The 23,301-nt window shown below is 42.4% G+C and overlaps 1 protein-coding gene across 1 annotated transcript; it reads right to left on the bottom strand.

The window, feature by feature from the left end:
* Positions 1 to 1,461: 1,461 nt before the first annotated feature.
* On the bottom strand, positions 1,462 to 20,161 carry klf13 (Kruppel like factor 13). Its single transcript, XM_080876314.1, has 2 exons — positions 19,328 to 20,161; positions 1,462 to 7,969 (listed from the first exon to the last, which is right to left on the bottom strand). The coding sequence occupies exons 1-2, from the start codon at positions 19,803 to 19,805 to the stop codon at positions 7,674 to 7,676; spliced, it is 774 nt and encodes a 257-aa protein (XP_080732440.1). The 5' UTR covers positions 19,806 to 20,161; the 3' UTR covers positions 1,462 to 7,673.
* Between the last annotated feature and the right edge of the window lie 3,140 nt (positions 20,162 to 23,301).

Genomic DNA, 23,301 nt, shown 5'->3' with positions numbered 1-23,301 from the left:
GTTTGTGACGCTGCCCCCTGGAGTGCTGTGCAATACTGCAAATTTTGGTATCGATCCGATACCTAATAAATAACGGTCCAGCATTTTTTATATTTTTAAATTTTATATTACGATTTTTCTCACCCCCCCCCAAAAAAGATGGACTACATACTGAACCAAGAAAAACAAAGAATTGAACCGATCACGCTAGTAGCTACTAGCTACTAGCTGTCATTTCGTTTTACCAGCAACATGTTACTACTTAGCATTCCACCCTCGTGTCTAAATATGGTTATACTCCTTTCTCCAAAACATCCAAGACACTAGTTGCTAAAAAGCTACCACCATAAGGTGGCTATGCCCATCTTTTACATATGATCAGTGTTTCCTGCCTTTATGCTAAGCTAACTGTTTGCAGGGAGTAGCTTCATAGAGACCTGACAGTGCTGTCGTCTTTTGGGGCACTAACAGTAGACTATTTCATGAAATTTTAAGCTATCCGGTTGTTCAGTCTGACGTCACTAGCCGTGTCTGGACCTAAACTCCGCTGCAGGTCCATATATCAAACGATCACTATGGCATTACTGAGAGTTGAAAAACTGTCTAAAGTCTTTCATCTTTAATAAAATGATCAGCGTTCTGCTCTACCAGGTGTAACAACTGAGTTTAACACCCAGGCATCCACGAAAACGGAATTTATGACATTTAACGGAGTTAGCAGGGAATTAGCTCGCTAGCTTCTATCTAAATACAATATAGCATGTCCTGACTGCGGGGTTTTGGAAACAAATTAAAACGTACAGCTCTGTTATCACTTCCAGCATAAATGAAGACAGAAAACTAAAAAGCAGTGACGTTTGTAGGGTTACTGAAGTTGGGCTAGCTGGTATATAATGATGTGCTACGTGACCGCTAGCGACACACAGCTATGTTAGCATAATATAAACAAGCTAACTTTTTTTCCACTCGATAAAAGTTAACGTGAGTGTTCTCGGTGGTCAGGAACAAATGTAATCGCATGGCAGGATGCTGTAAAAGGACCAAACTTCAGCCAGGAGAACAACTGAGATAATGCAGCCACAATACGAGGTTAGTCATTCATATACTGCTGCATGGGCTGGGCTGTAGTTACATCCTAAGGTTTTAAAAACTGAGCTTAAATAAATGATTAGCGGTAATAAAAGCCGAGGGAGGTCAACAGTGATCACTGACTGTGTTAGGAGCTTTTTGAGATCAAATAGAAGAAAATACATAACATTAAACATGTTAACAACACAAAAGCCATATTAAACGCAGACTACTTTAGGCCCGGAAGTAGGATTCGTCGTGTCATCACTGAACAACCGGATTCCTTTAATTAATATCTCTACTAGTAAAAATGTTACACAATCGCTTGTTTTAATATCCTACTATTATGGTCACCATAACTGCAGTTCAATAAAAAGTCACACAGTGAAAGTATGCCGAAACAAATTATGGCTGCTTATTTTATGAATTTATTTCCAAATGTAAACTTCACTATTTCATGCATACAAGTTATGACAACATACATTATTCAACAATCTGTTAATTTTCATATTTGCATAGGACATGGTCACAATATATTGTCTAACATGTAAAAAATAATGCCATAAAAAGGTACAGCAGAGCAGCTAAGACCAGCACATTAGATGTGTGTAGAATCCCAGTAAATGTACAACTGTAATACTCGAATGTAGTGATTTTGGTTTGCTGTGAGAGAAAAAACAAGTGACACCTGAAGGTTAGAATGAGGTCATTGAAGAATGTACTGGCCATAGCTGAGTCGAGAGTTATTTACAGTATAGATTATACTGGTGCTTAGAGGGGAAGCAGCACCATGGAGTCACTACAACAGGCAACTGATGGTGAGGGGCAGAGAGGGACACACAGAGGTATCAAGAGAGCAATGTTACACTGAGGAGGTACACTGAGGACAAACAGGTACAGGAAACAGAACCAAAAGGCTGGTGAGAGGCTCCCTCTTTGTATTCAAGGTGAGGTCACTGACAGCACTGTGAGCTGTATAACCTAGAACAGATTAATCTTTTAAGGGCAGAAATATCAGCTTAGCTTAGACCACCAACAAATATGGCCTGCAATTTTTCATAACATACCACTCTTTTTTTGTCACTCACAAATTCTGAATTATCTTTTACTTTTATGAATAAATTGGATTTGATTCATCAAGTTATTTTTACGCTGTAAAAAAAACACAAAAACAAAATAAAGTCGCTTACTTGAGCGAAAGGAGGTCCATATCGAGCACAACATCCACTGATCGACAATTACAGCACGTAAAACTGAACCCAGAAGTACAAATGGTGTTGGATTCACAATTACTGCAACATTCATCTTTTCCTTCAAAGCCTTTGGTAACAACAATCAAGAACCACTTTATACTTTTATGGCTGCTTCTTGAAAAGAAAAGAAAAAAAAGCCTAAGACAGACTTTATTCATCCTTAACTTTTAAACATTTCCGAGCACAAAGAGCCCAAAAAGAAGAAAGAAGGGGTTAGATTTGGGACAACAGGAAACGTACCTTGTGCACAACTCACAATGTGTAAAACCTCACAGTCGAGACAGACTTCTAGTCATAACCGAAGAAAAAAAATGCATTGGGTTGATGCAAGCAGCGCATTTATAGTAAATGCAATGCGTCAATCCTTTGGAATGGTTGGGTGTCTGTCTTCATTAAGACTGATTTTGTCAAAGAAAATACCTGCATTAAGCCATTATACACTGCTTGAGTACTGAACAGCAAGAAAAGGGGAAAAAAATGTAAATAAGAACCAAACAAAAACAAAGCTAAACACTCAAAATGTTTACATAAAGCGGAAAAGAAATATTTAACTTAGAACACCTACATATCAAATACGCAGCGTTGCTTTATTAAATCCTGTACATTACATAACGACGTGTCACACTTTATAAAACTGTACATGTTTGTTTAATGTCTGATAGTAGCTATTTTATTTTTTTTGTTTGTTTTTCTTTTTTACCCTTAACATTTGTATCCTCTTTATGAAGTTATCGTTATAGTTTTGGCACACAATTGCATCGCGTCATGCTCGAGATCAGTGACGAAGAGTTCTGTGAGATATACTGATGTCTTTAACATGAACTCCTTAAATAAAATTGTTAGTTGTTCACACACTAGGCAACACTTAATTAACTTTTTTTATATATGTTACAATCAAGAGGAAAATGTTAACTGGTAAACAGTTAGTATCTTGTTGCGGCTGCAAGTCCTTCTGCTCTCACGGGTGTTGAAGTCTCGATTCTTACTGGGATAACAATCATAAAGTTGGATTAAGAAATGCTGAAATAAGGTTTCCTAGTAATTTACAGATGACATCACCCCCATTACATGAGCAAAAGCTGAAAATGAGATTGAGAAGGGATGTTTTAAGATTTTTGTAACAGAAAAATCAGCTTTTAAATTCCTTGAAATATTACCTTTTTTTGCATCCACAAGGATGTATGTGCAGGACTTGGCATTATCGAAGGATTATATAAAATGTAGCCCAGTGTTTTGGTTATTTATTTTTTTGTTTCTTTCTTTCTTTCTTTCTTTTTTTTTTTTTTTTTACAAAAAAAGTCTCTCCGTCTTTACTTTTTCATTCAAGTAGGAACAAATGAAACCAACAAATATTTGTGCTACTCGTCAAGAAAATGCAAGCTACATGATGGATGTTTTGAAAAGATATTAAAGTACAACAAAAGTATTTCAAGAGGTATGAGTTTTGATAAATATACAGCCTTAAATATTTCATGAGACAAAAAAAAAAGCAAAACAAAAGTAAGACTACATTGCTAACTCACAATGCGGTGGTCTCTATTCTTATGGAAAGCTCTGAAAATAATAAAGAAAAATAGCCACTCGAAATCTGAAACCAACTTACACAGAGGTCACTAAGTTTCTTTACTTATAATCACCCCAAACAAACCTAAAACTTTCATTTTCTTTCTTTCTTCCTTCTTCTTTTTTTTTGGACGACAGGCTAACTGCAATAACCTGCATCCTGACATCAACAAAGTATTAGTTGTTCCTGATTAAAGGGATGAACCCCATGAATGGAGCTAAAATTGAGATTTCCGCATCAACGGTGCTTTGAACTGCTCTGCGAAAACCGCCAAATTCAAAAGCTGAAATGACCTGAAGACGATGCAAAATCTCGGAAAACGAAAAGGAAAAAAACGAAAAGCACGGACTATACATCTTTCTACAGAGAGGTTAATAATTATTTGACAACAAACACAAGTACAGTAAAAAATGGACATGTACAAAACTGTGTTCAATGGCCTTTTCTTTTGAATTATTCAAGTACATTTGGTACAGTGAGGAGAAAAAGTTTTGAGAAACTGCCTGTGGACGCCTTTATGTCACCGGTGCTGTCTGGATGGATTGATATACTGGGATGATTAGACTGTCACAGTCGCTTTAATTCAGATGGTAGGAGCTCTGTTTGCCTTACACAGTCCACTGACACTAAGGGGTCAAAGGTGTTTAAAGGGACATTTCACTCCAGAGTGCTCGATAGCGGGACTGTAGGTTTATGACGACATAATAGGCAGGAGCCGAGCCTGTGCCGAGGCATTCCTGTGTTTCCAGTGTGGTCGGACACTGACCAGCAGTGAACACTAAGCACCCAGGACCACCAGAGGAGGCTGGCAGACTTTATCTGTGCAGTAACTGATTTAACAACAAAATCCACAAACTGTGTCATATCTGCTTGGCAGATGTCAACCCTGAGGAAAATGTGCAGATTATGGATTAAGAGCTGATTACTGAAACCTACTTGAGGGTGAGCAACTGAGAAAATATTTGCTTTTTGCAAGAGAAATTTACTCTGCAAACCAGGTCAAACCTAAAACTTAAAAGAAAATGGACACAAAAAAGCCGTTCAACAGCAATTTCGAGAATTAGTTTGTGAAAATCAGCATTTTTTTTTTTCTTCTTTTCTGTGTGAAATCCTCTCGCTTCTTCTGTCACTCAGAGCTGCTGATCAGTGGCATTCAAAGTGTCATCTTGCAGTCTGGAAACCCATTGAAACATCTGGCAGAGAAATTATGCTGCACGTGGCGTCGCGAGAGAAAACTACTGCATTCGATCGAAATAATGGCTGTTTTCTTTCTCGAGAATGTGACAGAGCTGATTCATCACAACTTTAAAGAGCGATGGCTGCTGTGAGGAACGAGGGGGACAAGGTCTGCCATTCATGGACTTCCACCTGCCAGACTGCCTCAAAGGAAAAAAAGAAAGAAAGAAAGATCCACGCTTTCAAGGCAAAGTTAACATGCATATAGTGTCAAGCACGAGACTGCGGGGCAAGACGATGAAGCTAGCGCATGCGATTCGTGATGACAGCGGCCTGGAAGGGTCTGACGGGACAGAGCTAAAAGGCTGACCATATTTCCAACTGTAGTGCTGAAGCATTAAAGGAAAATGTAGGCATAACACAGACTGGCGGCGCAGCAGCAGCAGTTTTGATAGCCGTGCCTGTTTCCGTGGAAGGTTTACTGTGCCTTTCGCCTGACCTATTGAGGCATGTCTGTCTAGAAACACAAGTCAGCTTTCTCACGGGACATCTGAGCTTCACAGGCAGGACGACGTGAGGCTGGTGAGCACTGGACTTTTGCTGATATGTTCGTTTTGGTTCAGATGTTTTGACAACAAGTTTTTAAAAAGCCCCCCTCGTTGTGAGAAAGAAGTTTGAAAGCAGCTGTTTGAGACCTCCGATTTATGAATTTTGGAGCTGTTACCTTGGAATTGTGAAATCTGACTCCTCAGCAGCAGGGGTTTCTGTCTGTGCTCGGGATGGAGCTGGATACATCCCACCCACACTGCTTGAACTGTTGTTCATAGACTTTTTAGTCTTATCCTATAGTTTGGATCAGCCCACTAATTACAGCCATTTTTCTGCTGGCTGTTTCTACAGTTGGTGGGAGGAGGGGAGTTGGGGAAGGAGAAGGAAATGGGGGTTGTCTGCGACTGGGTGTCTCCTCTTTTGTGCTGTTCAGCTCATGATAAACCTCTCCTCTTTTTTTTATTTTATTTTATCAGGGCCTGCCCTCTCTTGCCTGTTTACAGCAGATAGCTGCTTTCTTCCTTCTGTACTCAATGTTGCAGTGTCACAGCAGAGCCCAGCTCAGGCCTGCCTAACACGGTGGCCTACATTTGACCCACAAGTCGGGTAACCTTACGCAATTTAGCAGGCTCGGAGCTTTACCGGTTTTTGACAGGACAGGTAGAGCCAGATGAGTAAGGATTCCCTGGGGAATGGCATGCGAGCACCCCTCCTGCAGGCTGTGAATTGCTTCTTTTGGGTGCAGCTGTTTCCTCCAGGGAAGCCACAAAAGGCAGAGCCAGGAGGAGGGAAGTGAGCCGGCATCTGGCTCTACCTGCAATACTGCCAACCAGCAGCTCGAGGCCTCAGTGAAAGGTGGCTTACAGGACTGAATAAAAAGCTTTCATTCATTCTTGTCTTTGGTACTTTTTCCGATGTGCTTGAGAGATGGCTAAACCTTGTTTCAACTTAAGTCCCTTTGTGTCCGTTTTGAGTGAAATGTAGGCTGATGAGGCGGCTTTTTCTTTTTTCTTTCTCTCTCTCTTCCTTTTCAAGCATGAACAGCTGCTTTGAAACTTGACTGTCTCTGTGGTTGGAACGTTTCTCTAACTTCATAAATACAAAGAAAACTCTTAACCCAATCCTTCTACAGTGCAGATTCACACAGTTTACACTGCACACAACCATTTCATGCAGTACACATTTAACCCAGTGTAATGTCAATAGATATTAACATTGCAAAAAAGAAACAGATTTGGGTTTTGTTTTCTGTGGCGGGGCCTTTCTGATTGTTCCATTATTACACAGCAATCACATTAAATATGAAACCCCTCCCCAAACACGAGGGAGAAAACAAATGTTTGTGTATGCGTTACACATGACAGCGGGGCTAGTTTTTTCAAATATGAGAGCCGAAAAAAGAAGAAAAAAAGAAAACAAAGAGTGCAAATTGTGTTGAGTGTAAGGCTGCTATATATGAACTGTATGTTTCTCTTCACCGTGTTCATTCTTTCAAGCTAACAAGGCCATCCCTGAGCAGGGCGTAAAATTCAACCCCTGTTGAATTTCAGAATAAAGTGATGAATATATTGTGCAGTCAATGTGAGTACTGTTAAGTACTGTGGTCTTACAGAAATCACAACTGTCTTCAATCCTGAGGTGTGTGTGTGTGTGTGTGTGTGTACCCCTTCTCCTAACCCTTTCAAAAAATCAAAAATAAATTGAATAAAATCAAAGCAAAAATAAACAAACAAACAAAAATGTTTCGAAGATCTGTCAGGGTGTCTGTTTTTTTTTCTTCGTCTAGACCTTGTTTAGCTGACTGCGACCGTACATTTAACAAGTAGCCGTGATCAGAAGCCAAAAAAACACACAGACTGAATGCAGATATTGCCATCTGGGAAAGGCATTATCTTCTTTTAGGATCACGCAACTAATTGCACTACAATAAGCAGTTATGTACATTATGGTACACCACAGCAAGCGCAGAAATAGCAAAGGGGAGGGTGGGGAAGGGGGGTAGCTGACAACTGTGCAACAAAAGTGTTATGATGAAAACACGGGCCTCACAGTCTCGAGGCAGAAAAGTGCGACCGGGTTTCAGTTTAAGGCGAGTTGGCTGGGCTGAGGGTGGGGCTGGAGGCATCTGAGCGGCTGTAGTCGCTGAGGGAGCTGGGACGTGTGGCGCTGCCGCCGTGGGGTCTTTTCAGCATTCCTGGCTGGAAATCTGAGTGTCGCCGGGCGTGCTTCATCAGGTGGTCGCTGCGCATGAAGCGCTTTTCGCAAAGGGGGCAACCGAACTTCTTCTCCCCCGTGTGGGTGCGGTAGTGGCGGGCCAGCTCATCAGAGCGGGCGAACTTCTTAATGCAGTCGGGCCAGGTGCATGGGAAAGGCCGTTCTCCTGCAAAAACAGAGGCAGAGCGTCAGACGAACCATATCCACATTCGTGCTTTTTTTAAAGACAATTTCAGTTGATCATTTCCCCAGTTTTCATGCAAGCACCAGCACTAGGGCTTAGAAAATGAAACCAATGACACTTTTAAAAACCACCAAATAATCACAAGATGCTCATAGACTTTCATGGCAAAAATACCCAACCTCAGAGATGAAATGATCATTTTTAATGCACCTTTTTGGATTTTATTAAGGCTTAAAGCTAGATCTGTAGCTGCTTTGACAGTAGTGTTGATACCGGCAGGAGTAGCACACAGCAGCCTGCTAGGTCTCATCTATGCTAATTTCAGACATGAACTGGACCGGTGTTCTGACAAACCATCCTACTTTGGCAAAACGTCCTACCGTAAGTAGTTTATGCACATTTCTGCTGTCACATAGTAATTCCAGCACAAAGTTAAGTAGGTATGACGGTTTGCCACTTAACTTTGCCCATCAGAGTATGCTTGTAGCTCATATTCATAAAGCCAGGACGGTTTGCCACTTCATTTTACCTGTTAAAGTATGCTTGTAGGTAACATTCACAAAGGTAGCATGGTTTGGCACTTAATTTTGCCCGTCAGAGTATGCTTCTAGCTCATATTCACAAAGGTAGGATGGTTGGCCACTGAATTTTAGCTGTTAAAGTATACTTGTAGGTCACATTCACAAAGGTAGGATGGTTTGGCAGGTAGGATGGATTCCCAGAACACCGGCTGACCTTGATTGCAGTTTTGGTGCCTTTTGCAGGAATAAGCTGACATATAATATGGCTTGCTTTTCTAAGAATTTTAGGTGAGTGAAATGACAGGATTTTTTTACGTGCTGCATTTATATAGTCTATATATGCAGTATGCTGATCAAGCTTGCTAAGAAATTATGGCTCCAGGAAAATCAAGATGGCGATGGTCATAAACCTAGTGTTTTGGCCATAAATCAAGAAACCAGAAACCAGTGAGTGACTTCAAGGTGGTTGTATTCATCCTTTAGAACGAGTCCATGGTTTTATGCCCATACACGTCACCCTGCCAGCAGCCTAGTTGCTGTTTTACATGATTGCATGTTTTCAAACCCATTTGTGGTTTCCAGCGTCTTTAAAATTCAACACAAACTTTGTAACTCGGGCCAAAGCATAACTTGATGGGATCACTGCGTTATGATGGAGTTGCTATTTCGAGCACATTTCAAGTCTCCGCATTCTGATTTTACCACTGTAGTGAAATAAACGGGAGCCAGCGGTCGCTGTAAAGGTCGACACAAAAGAATCGAAATGAAAATACTTTTAAAAACTAATGGGCGAACAGTGGGTCGGGATTTTACAGGATATGTGATTTGTGGTAATTGAGCCGAAACATGCCAAAGCTGCTCCAGTGCTTACGTTGTTAGCCTTTTAAATACAGTTTAATGTTAATGCATCGGGGCTTTTCACATGTATCAGAGGCTTTGGTGAGTCTCACTCAAATCAAATGAAACTAACTGATGATGAAGTGTGCATATTTCGGCACTCTGGTAACACAAATGGTGCTCGCCACATAATAAACAGCTCACCACAGTGCTAGTACTGACTCATCCTGGAACAACAGTCACAAGGTTATTCCATAATATATTAAAAGCCACAGAGATAACTTCAAACTGTTAAGAAACATGCAACAAACAAAAAAAAAGAGGTTTGAGCGATAAGACCTGGATGTAAATCACCTACAAATTGGCAGAGTACTGGAGGAGCAGCCACAGTTTAATTATCTAAGCTCCAGATGCTAATCACGCTCACAATGGTTACCCAGCCCATTTTCTAGCATGCAACTATCTGTGACTCGGCACATGGGAAATTACAACCTTCCCCCTCCTCCAACAGCCAATAAAAGTGGGCTCTGACAGAAATATACTCAAGGCCATATGGTACAGTATACTGCAATATATCCTGCATTTTCCTACCATACTAATATGGAAACAGTATGCAGTGAACCTAAATGCAGCATCCTGCATCTACTGGTCAATACTATATTCCATTTAGCCCCATTTTACTGAGCTCCTGCCCAACAATAGTGAAATCCAGCAGTCTAATTTTACCAGCTTGGCTTCACAGAGCGAAAGGAAACCGCAGGATGTGTTCTTCTAATGGTTAGGCTCTTTCTAGTGAATAAGAATAATCAATCATAATGTGCACGCCCATGGCAGGGATTTGAAGTATGAAAGGGAAAAGATGGAAGGAGATGCGTGGATGTTTATAGGTGGCACATCAGAACACGGCTGCCAAATGATTTCTTTGTTCTGTGGTTTCCCTCTGGGCCACAATGGAAAGAGTGCTGTTAAGCATCAAACACTCAAATGCTACCTGATGCCAGAGAGTCTCAACAACAAGAACTCGGTGCACAAGTCTCAGTCCCTTCCCCCCACCTCCCCACCTCCCCATACACTGCATGGTTACAAAACACGCCAACAGACAGTGCAAGTCTAGACAGTCCGGTCTGTGTTCCTGCCTCTGACGCCTCACCTCAGCTCCAGACAAACTCAGTCAGCCCTGCCCAATATAGTTCCTGCAGGCTCACACAAGGCTCAGTATATTTAAACACTGTAACTGACATGCATACATTTGCATACGCGCACCAAAACACAGCCCTGTCCCCTTTTCATAGCAACTATTTATAGTTTTTAGCAAAGCTAACAAGGACACACATCCTTTCATGCGTGATGCAGCGTTACAATGTATAAAGAACGACGTGACTGTGTTTGTTTGAGCTCCTGGAGAAAAAGTAAGCAGTGAGGCGCTCATCTGGCTGACATGGCTCATAATGGAGTGATTTCATTCACTGCTTTATTACTAAAAGAAGAGACCAGTGCTGCCACCTGGCACTGCAAAAATTTGTTATTGGCCTAAAAGCACAGCTAAGTTTTGCAGGCTGCTTAAAGCTAAATAAGCAGTGTAACGGATCTGGCAACATTAATATTTAACCAGACACAAGAGAGCCAGACTGAGATATCCAGTCTATCTGCCCTGATACAGTAATGCGTAGTGGAAGCATCAGGTATCCAGCAGCAACTCTCTGAGATGGGTCAAATTATTTGCAGCTCCGTCACTTCTTGGAAAGGGCAGAAAGAAAGACGTGGTGCCCATTTTCACCTCTCGCTGAGCAGCTTTGAGTTTTAAAGCCAACAATATGAATATTAATATAAAAGAAAAAACCTGCCAGCCTTGAAATATCAACTCCCATAAAGGAAAAGCATGCAACTTCCCAATCAAGTGTCGTTTCGTAACACCGGGATTGGGATTTCCATGAAGCTGGTAAACATATTCTGCTAACATTGAGATGGTTTAGGGAACAAAACGCTTTCATAATGAGTGGAAATAATGATAGAGCCTATCAGCCTGTGTGGTATGAGGGTGTCACGTTTCAGAATTTTTCAATAGACTGCAGCTATTACTCAGCATTTCTGTAGAAAGGAGAATGCGGTAAGCTACTCCGCTTACCCAGCTTTTCTTCCTATCTACTTCTAGTGTTGTCACAGCACAGCACCATAGTGACTGTGACGCCAGGACCCACCCATTGGTTATCCCATCTCTGGCATCATGCCATGCCAAGGGTGTGGTTTGTCTTTCTCCGAATGTGTAGAGGGCGAGCAGAGCGGGGGGTGGGTGGGTAATGAGGGAAGCTTTTCCCTAACGAACACAGTGACCCAGTTACCCATAAAATGAGTTACATCATACATCATGCACGCACAACTGTACCTCTACAAGTGTCTCCCCTCCAAGCCAATGAGATTATGTCACAGGTACTCTTGTTGTATAACTGTTCTCTGCGAGTCCACTGGGTCAGTGAATAAACAGCTCATCTCTGCTCCTCTCCCTCCATCTTCCTCTCATTCATATCTGAGTTGGGCTCCTTGGTTTCAAGAGAAATCTTTAAGAGAAATGGAATCTGACTTCCCGGTGTAAGGGATGCTGCCTGCAAAAGAAAAGATCAAATCTCTTCTTGACGCGCACTGCAGTGGAGAAACTGAGCTCAGTCGCCGACCGAGAGCAGATAACATTCCTGGTGTGTCCTCAGGCATGGTCCAAACTCACACGGCATTCATGTGCAAACTTCATTTGAACTTGCTATAAGAGAACTAGATTAAATACCTGTGCAGAATGAGAGGAGGGGGGCAAATACATCAGAGATCACCTTGAAGTCAACTGTGCCTGCACAGCGAGAACCAGAGCAGGAAATATCTTTCTCAGGGAGCTTACAAGAAAAACAAGGTGCACCTTACACCTACACAGAGGCAAACAATTCACAAAGAGAAAGTATGGAGCCTTGCTGTAGATCACGGCTCATTACATTTGGAGCCACCTCACTTCAAGGCTGGTTTTGGTGGCACAGCCAGCTTGGCAACATGAAATGGGACACCACTAACTCCAATGGTAGGGCTCAGCACAATCCTATAATTTGGATCCATGTTTACAACAGACTATGACCTGAAAACAACCAGAAGCCATCTTTGCTGCCAGCAGACAGCCATTGATGGGGATTCTGGGTAGTACTAAAATGACTGCTGGGGCCCTCATCAACATAAACCACTGGAGCAGACAGGGTTAACCCAAGTGTGCCCAGCCTCTCCCTCCACACACCATCATGTGCCAAGGTGATATAAACACTAACATGTGTGCACAGAACAATAAATATACATTAAGGCTTCTGCAGCTCCTCCTTTCTTTTGTTCGCGAAGCGGTATATGCAGGCAACGCTTTAGCAAAAATAACAACAAAGGCTTACAATTTTCTGTGGTCTGCACACTTGAGATCAAACCAACTGTTTCTGTGAATGTTAGTCTATGAAAAATTACAGCCGTACCCGAGTGAGAGAACAGACAAATTACCAGAAAATCAAAACATGTTTTCTCAGACGACTCCATTCAGAGTTTGCAGCAGACGAGAATAAGTCACCAGGAGCAACAAAGGACCTCTGGGTGTGTCAGGTGCTTGTGACGAGAATCAGCTTAAGCTTTTCAGGAGAAGCTCTAAAACAAGAGTATTTAACGTATTATCATCTTTTGTCGTCATTGAGAGGAACCTTGCTCGCGGTTGAATAGCGTGCCTATCCTTGTGGGGCCTATAGCTGTCAGGCTGTGAACAATAGCAGCAGACTCTCTTCCAGCAGGAGAAGCACTCCTGTAATGCATTTCAATCAGACAGGCTGCAAGTACTAACCGTAACTCACTCCACTCGGTCCACACCGCGCCGGGCTACCGACGTTCACACGGAGACATGTAGCAGGGGTCGAGTGCAAGCATCTGATTCCTGCACACACTTTGCTATACATTACTTCATCCTCTTAACTGTTTAAGAGAAAAGCAGGGAGGGGTTGCCTGCATTCAGCAGCTCAACAGATTTGCCTCAATTAGCTGGAATGGGCACTCTCTTTCAGCCTTGAGTGCATGCTAAAACAACCTGTCGCCTTGATATGTTGCAGGCAACCTACTTATCTTTAAAGAAAGAAAAAAACAACAACAACGGTTAAACTGACGACATGCAAACAGCTGCTGCCATTAAAGGGTGTTTATAGTTGGTCCACAGAAGCAGGTGGGAGCATAGACGCGGTACAGTGCCAGCTTATTCTGCTGATAGAGTCTCACACTATAGCTCATTTGAGACAGACATCCTTAACCACCATCAAACAAAGGGCTACAACCCTGCTAGATCCTGAGAGGCCCCACCACACTGAAATAAGAGGACAGACAGATAATACCAACTGTCCCAGTATAATGCCTGATGCTCTTATGGTGAGCGGGACAGAAATATTTTCATGTCTTACAGTGACTGATGAGGCCATCCTTCTCAAAAGACTCCATGAAATACTCCTCATTTTGCACCCAGGGACCACACCCCATGATGATATGGTCTGCCACAAGTCTGATTTATCATGCAGAGAAAGGGGACACACCTTATGTACTGTAGCGAGAAGCACAGCCAGAAACAAAACACTTCCTCTGACGTTAGCTCACAGCCATTCCTCTCTTATTCAAGCTGCGATTAATATAACGCAGCAGACGCAGTCAGAGTCTAACTCTCATACAGAACACTGCAAGTGCCAGGCTGACAGGAGCAGGTTCTGCCGCTGAGGTCGCAGCCCTTCAGACGTTAATCAGATTAGATGCAGATGCAGCTGAATAAATGACCTACATCAATGGAGGGCATTGACAGTGAATATCCTGGTAACTGACCCCACCCCCACCACGCCGCACTGTATATTCTGTCTTTGCACTACAGATCCCTCCCTCACGTGCGAGATGCGGTGGAGGTGGGAAAAAAATGAAGAATGCACAGTGTTCCACAGGTCTGTATCCCTCTCTTCCTGCCGCTGGTAATCAACACCACACCACAAAACGTGGCCGGGCTCGGCCTCGCAACACAGCAGGCTTCAGCACCTATTTTGCTTTTCAGGCTGGAAAAGGGCGGGAGGGGCTGCTGGGGGAAACAGACAGAGCAGCTTTTATAGAGCTACTCCAGAGCTAACTAAAGAATACACAAGCCCTGTGGGCCACTGAAAGCAGCACAGCTCAGGGTACTGCCTGACAGCGACCTTTCAGTATTATGATTGTCCTCTATGCATGCCTGGGTGCTTAATCACAGTGAAATCAGGTTTATATGTCAACACCAAGGAAGTATCCTACTATCAGCTTTACATGTGCATATACAGGATAGCATATGGACAGCACGTGCACCAGCGCATGCCTTGGAAATGTCTTCCATGGAGCAGAAACACTGCACCAGCAGAATAACAGAGAAAATGGTGGCTCCACTTTGGTTTTATTTACACCCTAGTAGAAAGGATTCCTTATTTCTACTCGACACATACCGTCCTACATGTGACCTTTATAAGGCAACAACATGTTGCGCAGGAGAGATGCCATTCTGAACTCTTACGACAGAAAAAACAAACACTTGAATGTTTGCATCTGTAAATTCCTGTCAAATTGACATTGCTAACATGCTAATCACTAGAGAACAAGGTGTACACTATTACAGCAGTACTATATTGTCATGGTTTCGAATATTGGCATTGAACATTTGCTACTTACTATGAAAAATAAAGCAGTAAAGCTGACCAAAGGCTGGAGAAACGATACTTTCAACAGGTTTATGGTGCTAAATGAAAAGAGGACCCTTGAAACAAAGAGTAGCTAACATGTACAAATCTCCCAAATCGAATCTAATAGCAAACAGTTAAGTTGCGACAGTAAATTCAAAAACAAAGATTTAAACCTGCTGCTAACACAACAGGAAAAGCCACAGGTTTTTTAGGTTTTACCATGAGGGAATCATAACATCAAGGCAATCCATCCCATAGCTTCAATTTGAACCTGAAGTAGCTTGTTACACCACATCCCTCGTACAACATTTGGATGGAGACAAATGGAAACTTGTCTCAAGACTGAAGCACGAGCTTCTTATTACATGTCAGAATTAGAGCTCAAATGGGAGCAATGGTGGAAATCCTGCCGTGTGGCAGGTAGACAGACAGACCTGCCCCAGTAGAGCTTTTACCGATTTCTGTGCCAAGGTTAAGGCCCAAGCAAGAGCAGGAAAACCCCATCTCCACCCTGCTACCTCATCAATGCCACCAGCCACACAGGAACATTGTGCACTCTGTGCAAAAGTGCAGCCAAATATAAAACCACTGGCAGTGAAGTTGTATATATAATCAGAGAGTCCTGTTGCTTTTTCCATGCGGAACTTGGGATAATTTTACATTTAAAAAGCGTAATTAACCACAGTTATTTGACTGGAAATAGACAGCATGCATGAATAACTGGGTCTACCAGGTGCTCCCACTAATTTTTAGGGCACGCTTTGCAGCTATCTCGCAGTATTAGAGATACTCCAGCAGAACACAAAAGAGGTTCAGACAAAACATTAACCCAAGTGTAAAATATGGCATTAGACTCTTTGTCTTTGAGGAATATTGACGCTGTTCCTCCCTGTGATTCCAGTAGATTCTGAATAGGTCTTCTACACTGACAAGATGGCCTTTTGTACGACCCAGCTGTGGAGGACACAGAAAGTCTGAGCTGTTATTGCCGAAGAATAGTCAAGGCCCATCTCTCCTTTGATGGTAGTCTGGGTGAGATGACCACAACAGAGTAATGAGGCTTCAGAAAGAACATCATGTACTCTCTATGGAAGCAAGACACACTATTAGACACACTATTTAGAAAATGGAGCATCACTCTTAAAAAAGAGGTGAAAAAGGTGCTAAAAAGCCAGAAAGAACATGAAAATAAGAGGAAAAGGAACGCAAGAAATAATTTGAATGAATTCAAATGTTACACCGTAAATAGTTTATATGTACATCGGTGTTACATGACTTCATTTTCCATATTGCAGGGCTAATGCATGTTTCACAGAAAAGGCCCACCTCCTGCACCAGGAGATCAGATAAAAAGCTGTCTGGTCACCTTTGACCCTTAAACTGCTGCGCATTCCTCACCATACAACTCAATGCAGCATAATGAGCAATTTAAATTCAGTGTGTACCTCGATGTCTGCTGCATTAGACAGTGAGTCTCAAAAGAAACCTACAATGAACCCTTCATAATCTCCGTTGAGGGGATCAAGAACATCTTTGCTCTCCCTGAGTGGTAAATTTTTCTACTGCCAGCAGTAACCACATAATCTACTGACAAACAATTACACAAAGACAGTAAATGAAAGCCCAAACATCACACTGAGTGACACGGGCCTTGTTGTGGACAGTTTTCATTAATGAAACCAATCACAGTTATTTCAGGAATGCTCAGTACACTGTTTATGAGTGTAACTGGAGTGGCCGCAAAAGGCTGGTCTAAAGAGTCCTAAAAACTTACAGGTTGGAGGAAAAACAGGCTCCATAGCTAATGTAGCTTGTTTAAGACACAAAAACACATTACATTTACAGTACACTAAACTCTAATTAAATTTACTATAAACTGTATAAGTAAGCACATGTAAATGACATTCATAAAATAACACATAAAACATGTAAATATATGATAAAAAATGATGGTGACTCAAGGGGAAGATTTGTTTTGACCTATTTATGGAATTGTGCTGAAGACACTGCTTTACAAAAACAACCTACAGGTTTCATCTTCTCTTAAGATGCTAACGAATAAGACTCATAAGATATGCAAAAGCTGGGATGATGAGGCTTTGGGCGTTACAGGAGTCAAGTAAGGACGTCTTGTCCCCGGTTCTTTGTTTGGTGTCTATTACAGTGTTTTCCTCCACAATTAGATAGTGGTGTTTGGCAGGAACTGACTGGGCTGGGATCCATTCTCTCTTGACTCTGCTAGTAGGGGCTGAAGGGAAGCACGCTGCCAGATTTTGGCTCTATGAAAGCACTGCAAGATTGGCTGAGGCATCCCGGCTGAACTCAAATGACCCACATTCTGGGCCTATCCAATCAGACAGGCAGAAACAGTCATTATTTTCACAATTTATGGGACATAAACCAATCGTGAAGCCAGACGCCAAATTGTATCCAAACAGAAAGGCAGGCGAAAAAAGGAAATGCTTAATAGGCACAGAGACAAGGGCAGGGTTAATACGGAGCAATGAAACTGCACTAAGCTCACATGGTTTGGGCTCAGGAGAAGCACCGCTGAATGCTGAAGGCTGGCTCTTTGAGAGTCCTGCTGGAAGTTTGGCTGAGAAAAAAAGGCAGCTTAACTGAGATGACTCACGCTCTCTAACTATCCGGTAAAATAAGCAGAAACCAGCCCAATTATAAGAAATTATAGACTGCAAACCAATCACAAAGCCATAGAGGAGTGAATCCCAGAAGAAAGGAAATGGCTAATAGGCAAAAGGACAAGGACAGGGCTGAGTGACAGCAATAGAACTGCATCAGTAGAGAGACCTTTCATTTCCTTTAGGATGCAACTGAAGAAAAAGCTAGAGCCCTTTTTTATGCATATGCATGCACCAAATCTGTGTTTCACTCTCTTAACTTCCCTTGACAAACACTGATTGCATACTGCTACTACAACAGTTGCCACCACCTGCAGCTGATAAATAAAAACTATTACTTTCAATAACAATTTTAGAAAACTTGATTGCAACATGACAACAGCAAATGATTGTATAAATCTTCACAACCTGTGCCTAATTTTAGCCTGATTTTTAGATGGACAGTTCTTCCCACACCCTGTAAATCTAGTGATGGGGGGGAATCTATTCCACATAGTTTCAATTTTCTGGTTTAATTTCTTTCTCTATTCATAACAATTATTAAGATGAGTCAAGTTCACACAATAAATTTGTATGCGATTCCTGTGATAAAGGTTTTGTTTTGTTTCTGGTCCGTCAGCTCGATATGTGTGTAGAAGATGATGAACTGCAGTATACAGAGCAGGAGGGGAAAAGCAAAGGCTCCTCAGTCGAGGCTCAACTAGCTGAGTCTGTTGCTGGCCAGATCAGCTGGCAGTCTGTCTAGCGGGGGTGTGGCACATCACAACAAAGGGCTTTGGGCAGACAGGCTACTGCACAGCTCTTATCAACCCCCCAATTTGAGTCGAGCTACATCCTTCACTATCTCAGTAGAATATTCTGCGGAATGCAAAGCGCAGATGTGGAGGTATCCTTTGGGAAGGTCACAGGTAGCAAACTGCCGATCCGGAGCGCATTTGCAAGGGTTTGTCTCAGCGGTGTGACGGCGCACTTGCTGGACTGCAAACTTTCAGCATGCCCACATTTATTTATTGCACACTTGGCTTATTCTCTAATGGGGACATTAGGCTGTATTTTGTAGGGTTTCGACTCTCGTGTTGCCGTGGTACAACCCAAAGTTTATTTTAATTAAAGCGAACAGAAGAACGCCCGAAATCTGATCTGTGTAATTTTGTTCTGCATTTGCGCTGCAGTTTGAACACAGTGTTCCATGCGGTGGGGTTTGTTTGTGAGTACGTGTGTGCGCACGCGCGTGTGCGTGAGTAAGGTGGGGGGGGTTAAAGGAAAGCCGTCACAAAGCTCTGAGACATGAGTGGGAGTGGCACTGTTTTCTAACCCCCGCAACCGAAATTAAAAGGACATTTCATAAAGTTCGCACAACTGCATTATGAAACTATAGAGGCCACTGCTAAAGTGATATGCTCATAGTATCCATTCAGGGTGGATCCGTGGGTGAATATTTATGAGTCACTGACTCGAAACACAGCAATCACCTCCTCTGTACACATAGCGCTATGAATGTACGAGAATCCACACTTTTGGTATCTCAGTGTTTTAAATCATCCCATCCGTTCTCAGATACATAAGGGAAACCCACATTCACAGCAACAAACATCCAATGCACCCAATGAAACTGACCTGTGTGTGTCCTTAGGTGGGCTTTGAGGTGGGATGATTTGCCATAAACTTTTTCACAACCTGAATAGTGGCATTTGTGCTTTTTCTGAGGCGGCTCTTGCTCAGTTCGTCCCCGCGGTTTTTTGCCTCTTTGTTTGAGCGAAGGATCGGAGATGGTGGAAGGTGTGGCAGATTTTCCATCATCTCTAAGGTTCGGCATGCTCTCATCTTTTATTTTTGCCTGCTCGGCAACACTGTTGGGAGTCTGCTGGTTAAAATCCGCCAGAATCCGCGCCACCACAAAAAGAGAGGAGTTATCCTTCACCAAAGGTTCCTTAATTTCCTCCCCGTTCTTGGAGGAGGATGGGATTTCTGGTTTAATCTCCCTATTCCCTTTAGGAGCATGAACAATTGCACGACTGGACATTGAAACAAGGCACTCTGCTGCAAAGTGATCCATTTTGTCTTTGAAAGAGCCCCCTCTGCTTCTTAATGACATTCACAAAAATCAAATAAAAATGATCCCGTGAGAGGGGAAGAAAAAGAACTTGTTCCGTGGTTCCCTTTGTGTAGTGGTGGTGGTGGTGGTGGAGAGGAGGAGGTCGTTCTCATCAGAGAGAACTGACTTTATGATCTTACCCGGCTTTCCAATATCATCAACATCCTGTGCAAGAAACGCCTAGGACAGAAATGCAGACAACCTCCCTTTAGAGAGAGCGAGCGAGCGAGAAAACAACAGAAACCCAAAGTCTTTGTTTAGCGCAACGACGCTGGTAAGAACAAGAAGTCTAGAAACTTGGATGCGTTAACTCCCATCGCGGCTTCAAACAGTCTCCAGCATAGTGCGTGTCTCCTGAGCGCCTGTTCCTGCTCGGTGTATCCATGCTGGGGGCGTGTCGACCGGCGACGACCGGGCAGCATCGTCAGAGTAGCCGCTCATTCATTGGGCGCTGTCTGTCCCCAAATGCACCAAACTTGAAAGTTTCACCACAGGTTGCCTCCACGCATTTCACATGATGTATATCTCGCAGGCTGCAAAGTTAACAGATCTTAAAACATACAACAGAATCGTGCGGAGTGGCGCAAAAAAGCTTCCAGGTGCTTTGGAGTTTTGTCCACCGATGATATCGGTAAGGAGGTGTCTTTAGATCCGAGAGGCATTCTGCAGCAAATATAGCCTGAATATACAGCTATAAGAGGAATACGTCCAACATGTGGTATGCGGCCCACAGACGTGGGCGTGTCCACAGCGCCACCAACACCACTGGTCTGGAGCAGCGTTACAGTGCCCAGCACCATTGGAAGAGAGCATACAAGTACAGGTTTGCAACTTTCACTTTATTTAAGGTGTTGTTGTTCTACTTTCTGCTTATGATCTACTATAGTTTAAAGGTTAAGCTATAAATCCCTTTTTACACTTTGAAAAACAATTATACAAAAGATAAAATGACTGTTTTAAACTCTTGCATGTCATCATTTTCTGTGTAATAAATCTGTAATAGGACACAGGGCTGCACATGAGTGTTTTTGGACCACTGAGTACCCTATCTTGTTTTTAGTTCCCTCCTGTACCCCCCCCCCCCCCCCCCCCATTAAAAAAGTTCCCCTGCTCACAGAGCCCTTATATTCACAGAAGATGACACCCAGAAACCCTGAGTGTAAAGAAGAAGAAGAATTCCAGCTGCTGGAACAACCTACCTGCCAGGACTTCCTGAGATAAACTATTATTAAAGGTCTTTTTTCCTGTTGCCTGGGTTCTCTGTGAAGTTTATTCACAAATAAAATCTATTCATGGCACTTGTTTTGGGATATTGTGTATATTTTTGGGGACACTGCTGTACAGATTGATTTGATTTGCAGTACATCAGGGTCAGTCATCCTGTATGCAGAAGGACTGACACTTGTTGCAATATTTGTCAAAAATCTACTGAATGCTGTTGGTTTGCAAGTAAATGTTTAAAATATAATTTATTGTTTGTTTGTTTGTTTTTTAACATTTCCCCTTCTCCAAACTGGACTTGAAATTAGTTGTTGAGCACCCAGAGTCCAAACCCCCAATATACTTCCCTCTCAGTGATGTAAGACGGAAAAGACCTACTTATTAGCTAATTCATTTTTAACTGATTTTCTGCAAAGGCACAAATACAAGCAGCTTTATTTGATGAGAACTAACTGTTGAAATACAGCATTTGAGCAATTTCCCCTTTATGCTCTGAATGTGCAATTTTTGTCATGAAGAAAACTGATGAGGTGACTATTTGAAAATGTGATTGCACCGATTTCCTCCGTTACACATTATCTGAACTCAAAAACGAAAACAATCAACTAAAAGCGCAAAAGTCATGTGAACAAAGTCTCAAATCGAAGCAACAAGATTCAGCAAGAGTTTTTAATATTATTTACTCCCCTTCTTATGAATATCTCTAGTGGGCCTCTGGCCAGCAGCACAGTGCATCGGCAGAGAGTTCAGCGAAGAAAGTACTGGTTTAACCAGCTGATGTTAGACAGAGAAAATAAGTTGTTTCCAAAACTGCTTTTTAAACTTTCATTCAAAGACAGAAGAGTGGCACAACAACACTAGCAGTAAGTTGTTTAAATCCTGCTCGACCCTGCTGATAACGTCTGTGCTATTCTCCTCTCAGTCTTGCAGGTTTGATAACAAAAGTTTCATCAGACTTGACTTGTTGACTCAAAAATGACTTTCAGCAGTTGACAGGCTTTATGATTATAATCTATTTTATAGTTCAGTATTTCTTTTAATGAACAGCTTGTGTTTTTTGTTGTTGTTGTTGTTTTGTTGTTTTTTTTGGAAGATGGTGGTTTCTCTCAGCAAACTAGCAATTTACCTCAAAACCTTCCTCTGAGCAACTCTCAGTCTCTGCCAACTGTAATCCAGCCAGCTCCCACAGGCACTGTCTTCTTTGGTTTATTGTCCAGTAAGAGACAAGTGACACCATTATGGTGGAAAAAAAGGGAGTCAAGATACAAAGTTTTTGTCAGTGTTGGACATTTTAATGGCGTTAGCTTTACAGCTGGATCAATCTGATCATTTTCCAGACACCTGGAAATAAATCCATAAACAGTTATCAAATCCAGGCATGCTGGAAACTATCATGTCACTAGCTACAAAGTCCTGGCAGAAAACAAACCAGCTAATGCTATTGATTATAAGCACAAGGACACACTTGAATGTCCCTGTTAACCTCGTGTGGACCCACATGAACTCCAGTGTTTCATCAAAAAAGTTTCAAGGATCTGTTTAGCTCAGATTTTGAATGTACCAGAATATGTGTCGGATATTACGTGGCATGCTTTAAGAGCAACAGACAAAGGACACAAAACTTCTTTTTCTTTTAAGAAAAGGAGTAAAGTTGCACTCCACCAGTACAGGATTAGACCTGCTTTCCTGCAGCAGCTGATGCTCTCCTGTGAGAATGAATGCACACTTTCAGCATTGTGCACAAAAGCCCACACTAGAAAGTTCCCAGTGTTCACGGCAATGTGGCATTCAGAAGGCCATCTGGCTGTATTATTTTACATATTCTTTCACCACAAAAACGTGGTGTTCTTGTGTTTCATGTAGTGCTTTGGCGATCTTTTCTAATGAGAGCGCAGCAAAAGGGGATAGTTCCTCTTTCACAGGGTTATTTCCCAGAGCTGCGTAGAAACTGCATGTGTTTATCAACTCCCATTTGGGTGTCAAGTGCTCGAAAGCCAAAAGAGACAGCGAGGAAATCAGCTGCAGCTCAAACAACGGAACCCCTCCAAAGGTGACAAGCAGCTGTGGAAGTGATCATATCTTTCACAATCTCACTCAGAGGGGAACGGTGGAGTATCTCTGTCTGTGGCTGCTGCAATGTGATGATTCAAGAGACCTTTTGTACGTTCCCAAATCCCAGCACCAACCCCCAGTGCACTGTGTCCAAACAGCACACTGTCTGGCACTGAGATAATGTTCTCAGGCAGGAACAGCAATTTGATTGGCCTCTTCACTT

The sequence above is a fragment of the Rhamphochromis sp. 'chilingali' genome (genome assembly GCF_963969265.1).
Source record: "Rhamphochromis sp. 'chilingali' genome assembly, chromosome: 2".
NCBI classification, from domain to species: Eukaryota; Metazoa; Chordata; class Actinopteri; order Cichliformes; family Cichlidae; genus Rhamphochromis; species Rhamphochromis sp. 'chilingali'.
Note: the sequence above shows the minus strand (reverse complement) of the source record. Positions and strands in the feature narration are given on the sequence as shown.

Excerpts from the sequence above, each read along its gene's own strand:
- klf13 (XM_080876314.1), bottom strand. The coding sequence starts at position 19,805 with ATGTCATTAAGAAGCAGAGGGGGCTCTTTCAAAGACAAAATGGATCAC. Across the intron at positions 7,970-19,327 it reads CCACCTAAGGACACACACAG|GAGAACGGCCTTTCCCATGC; the intron begins GTCAGTTTCATT and ends CTGTTTTTGCAG.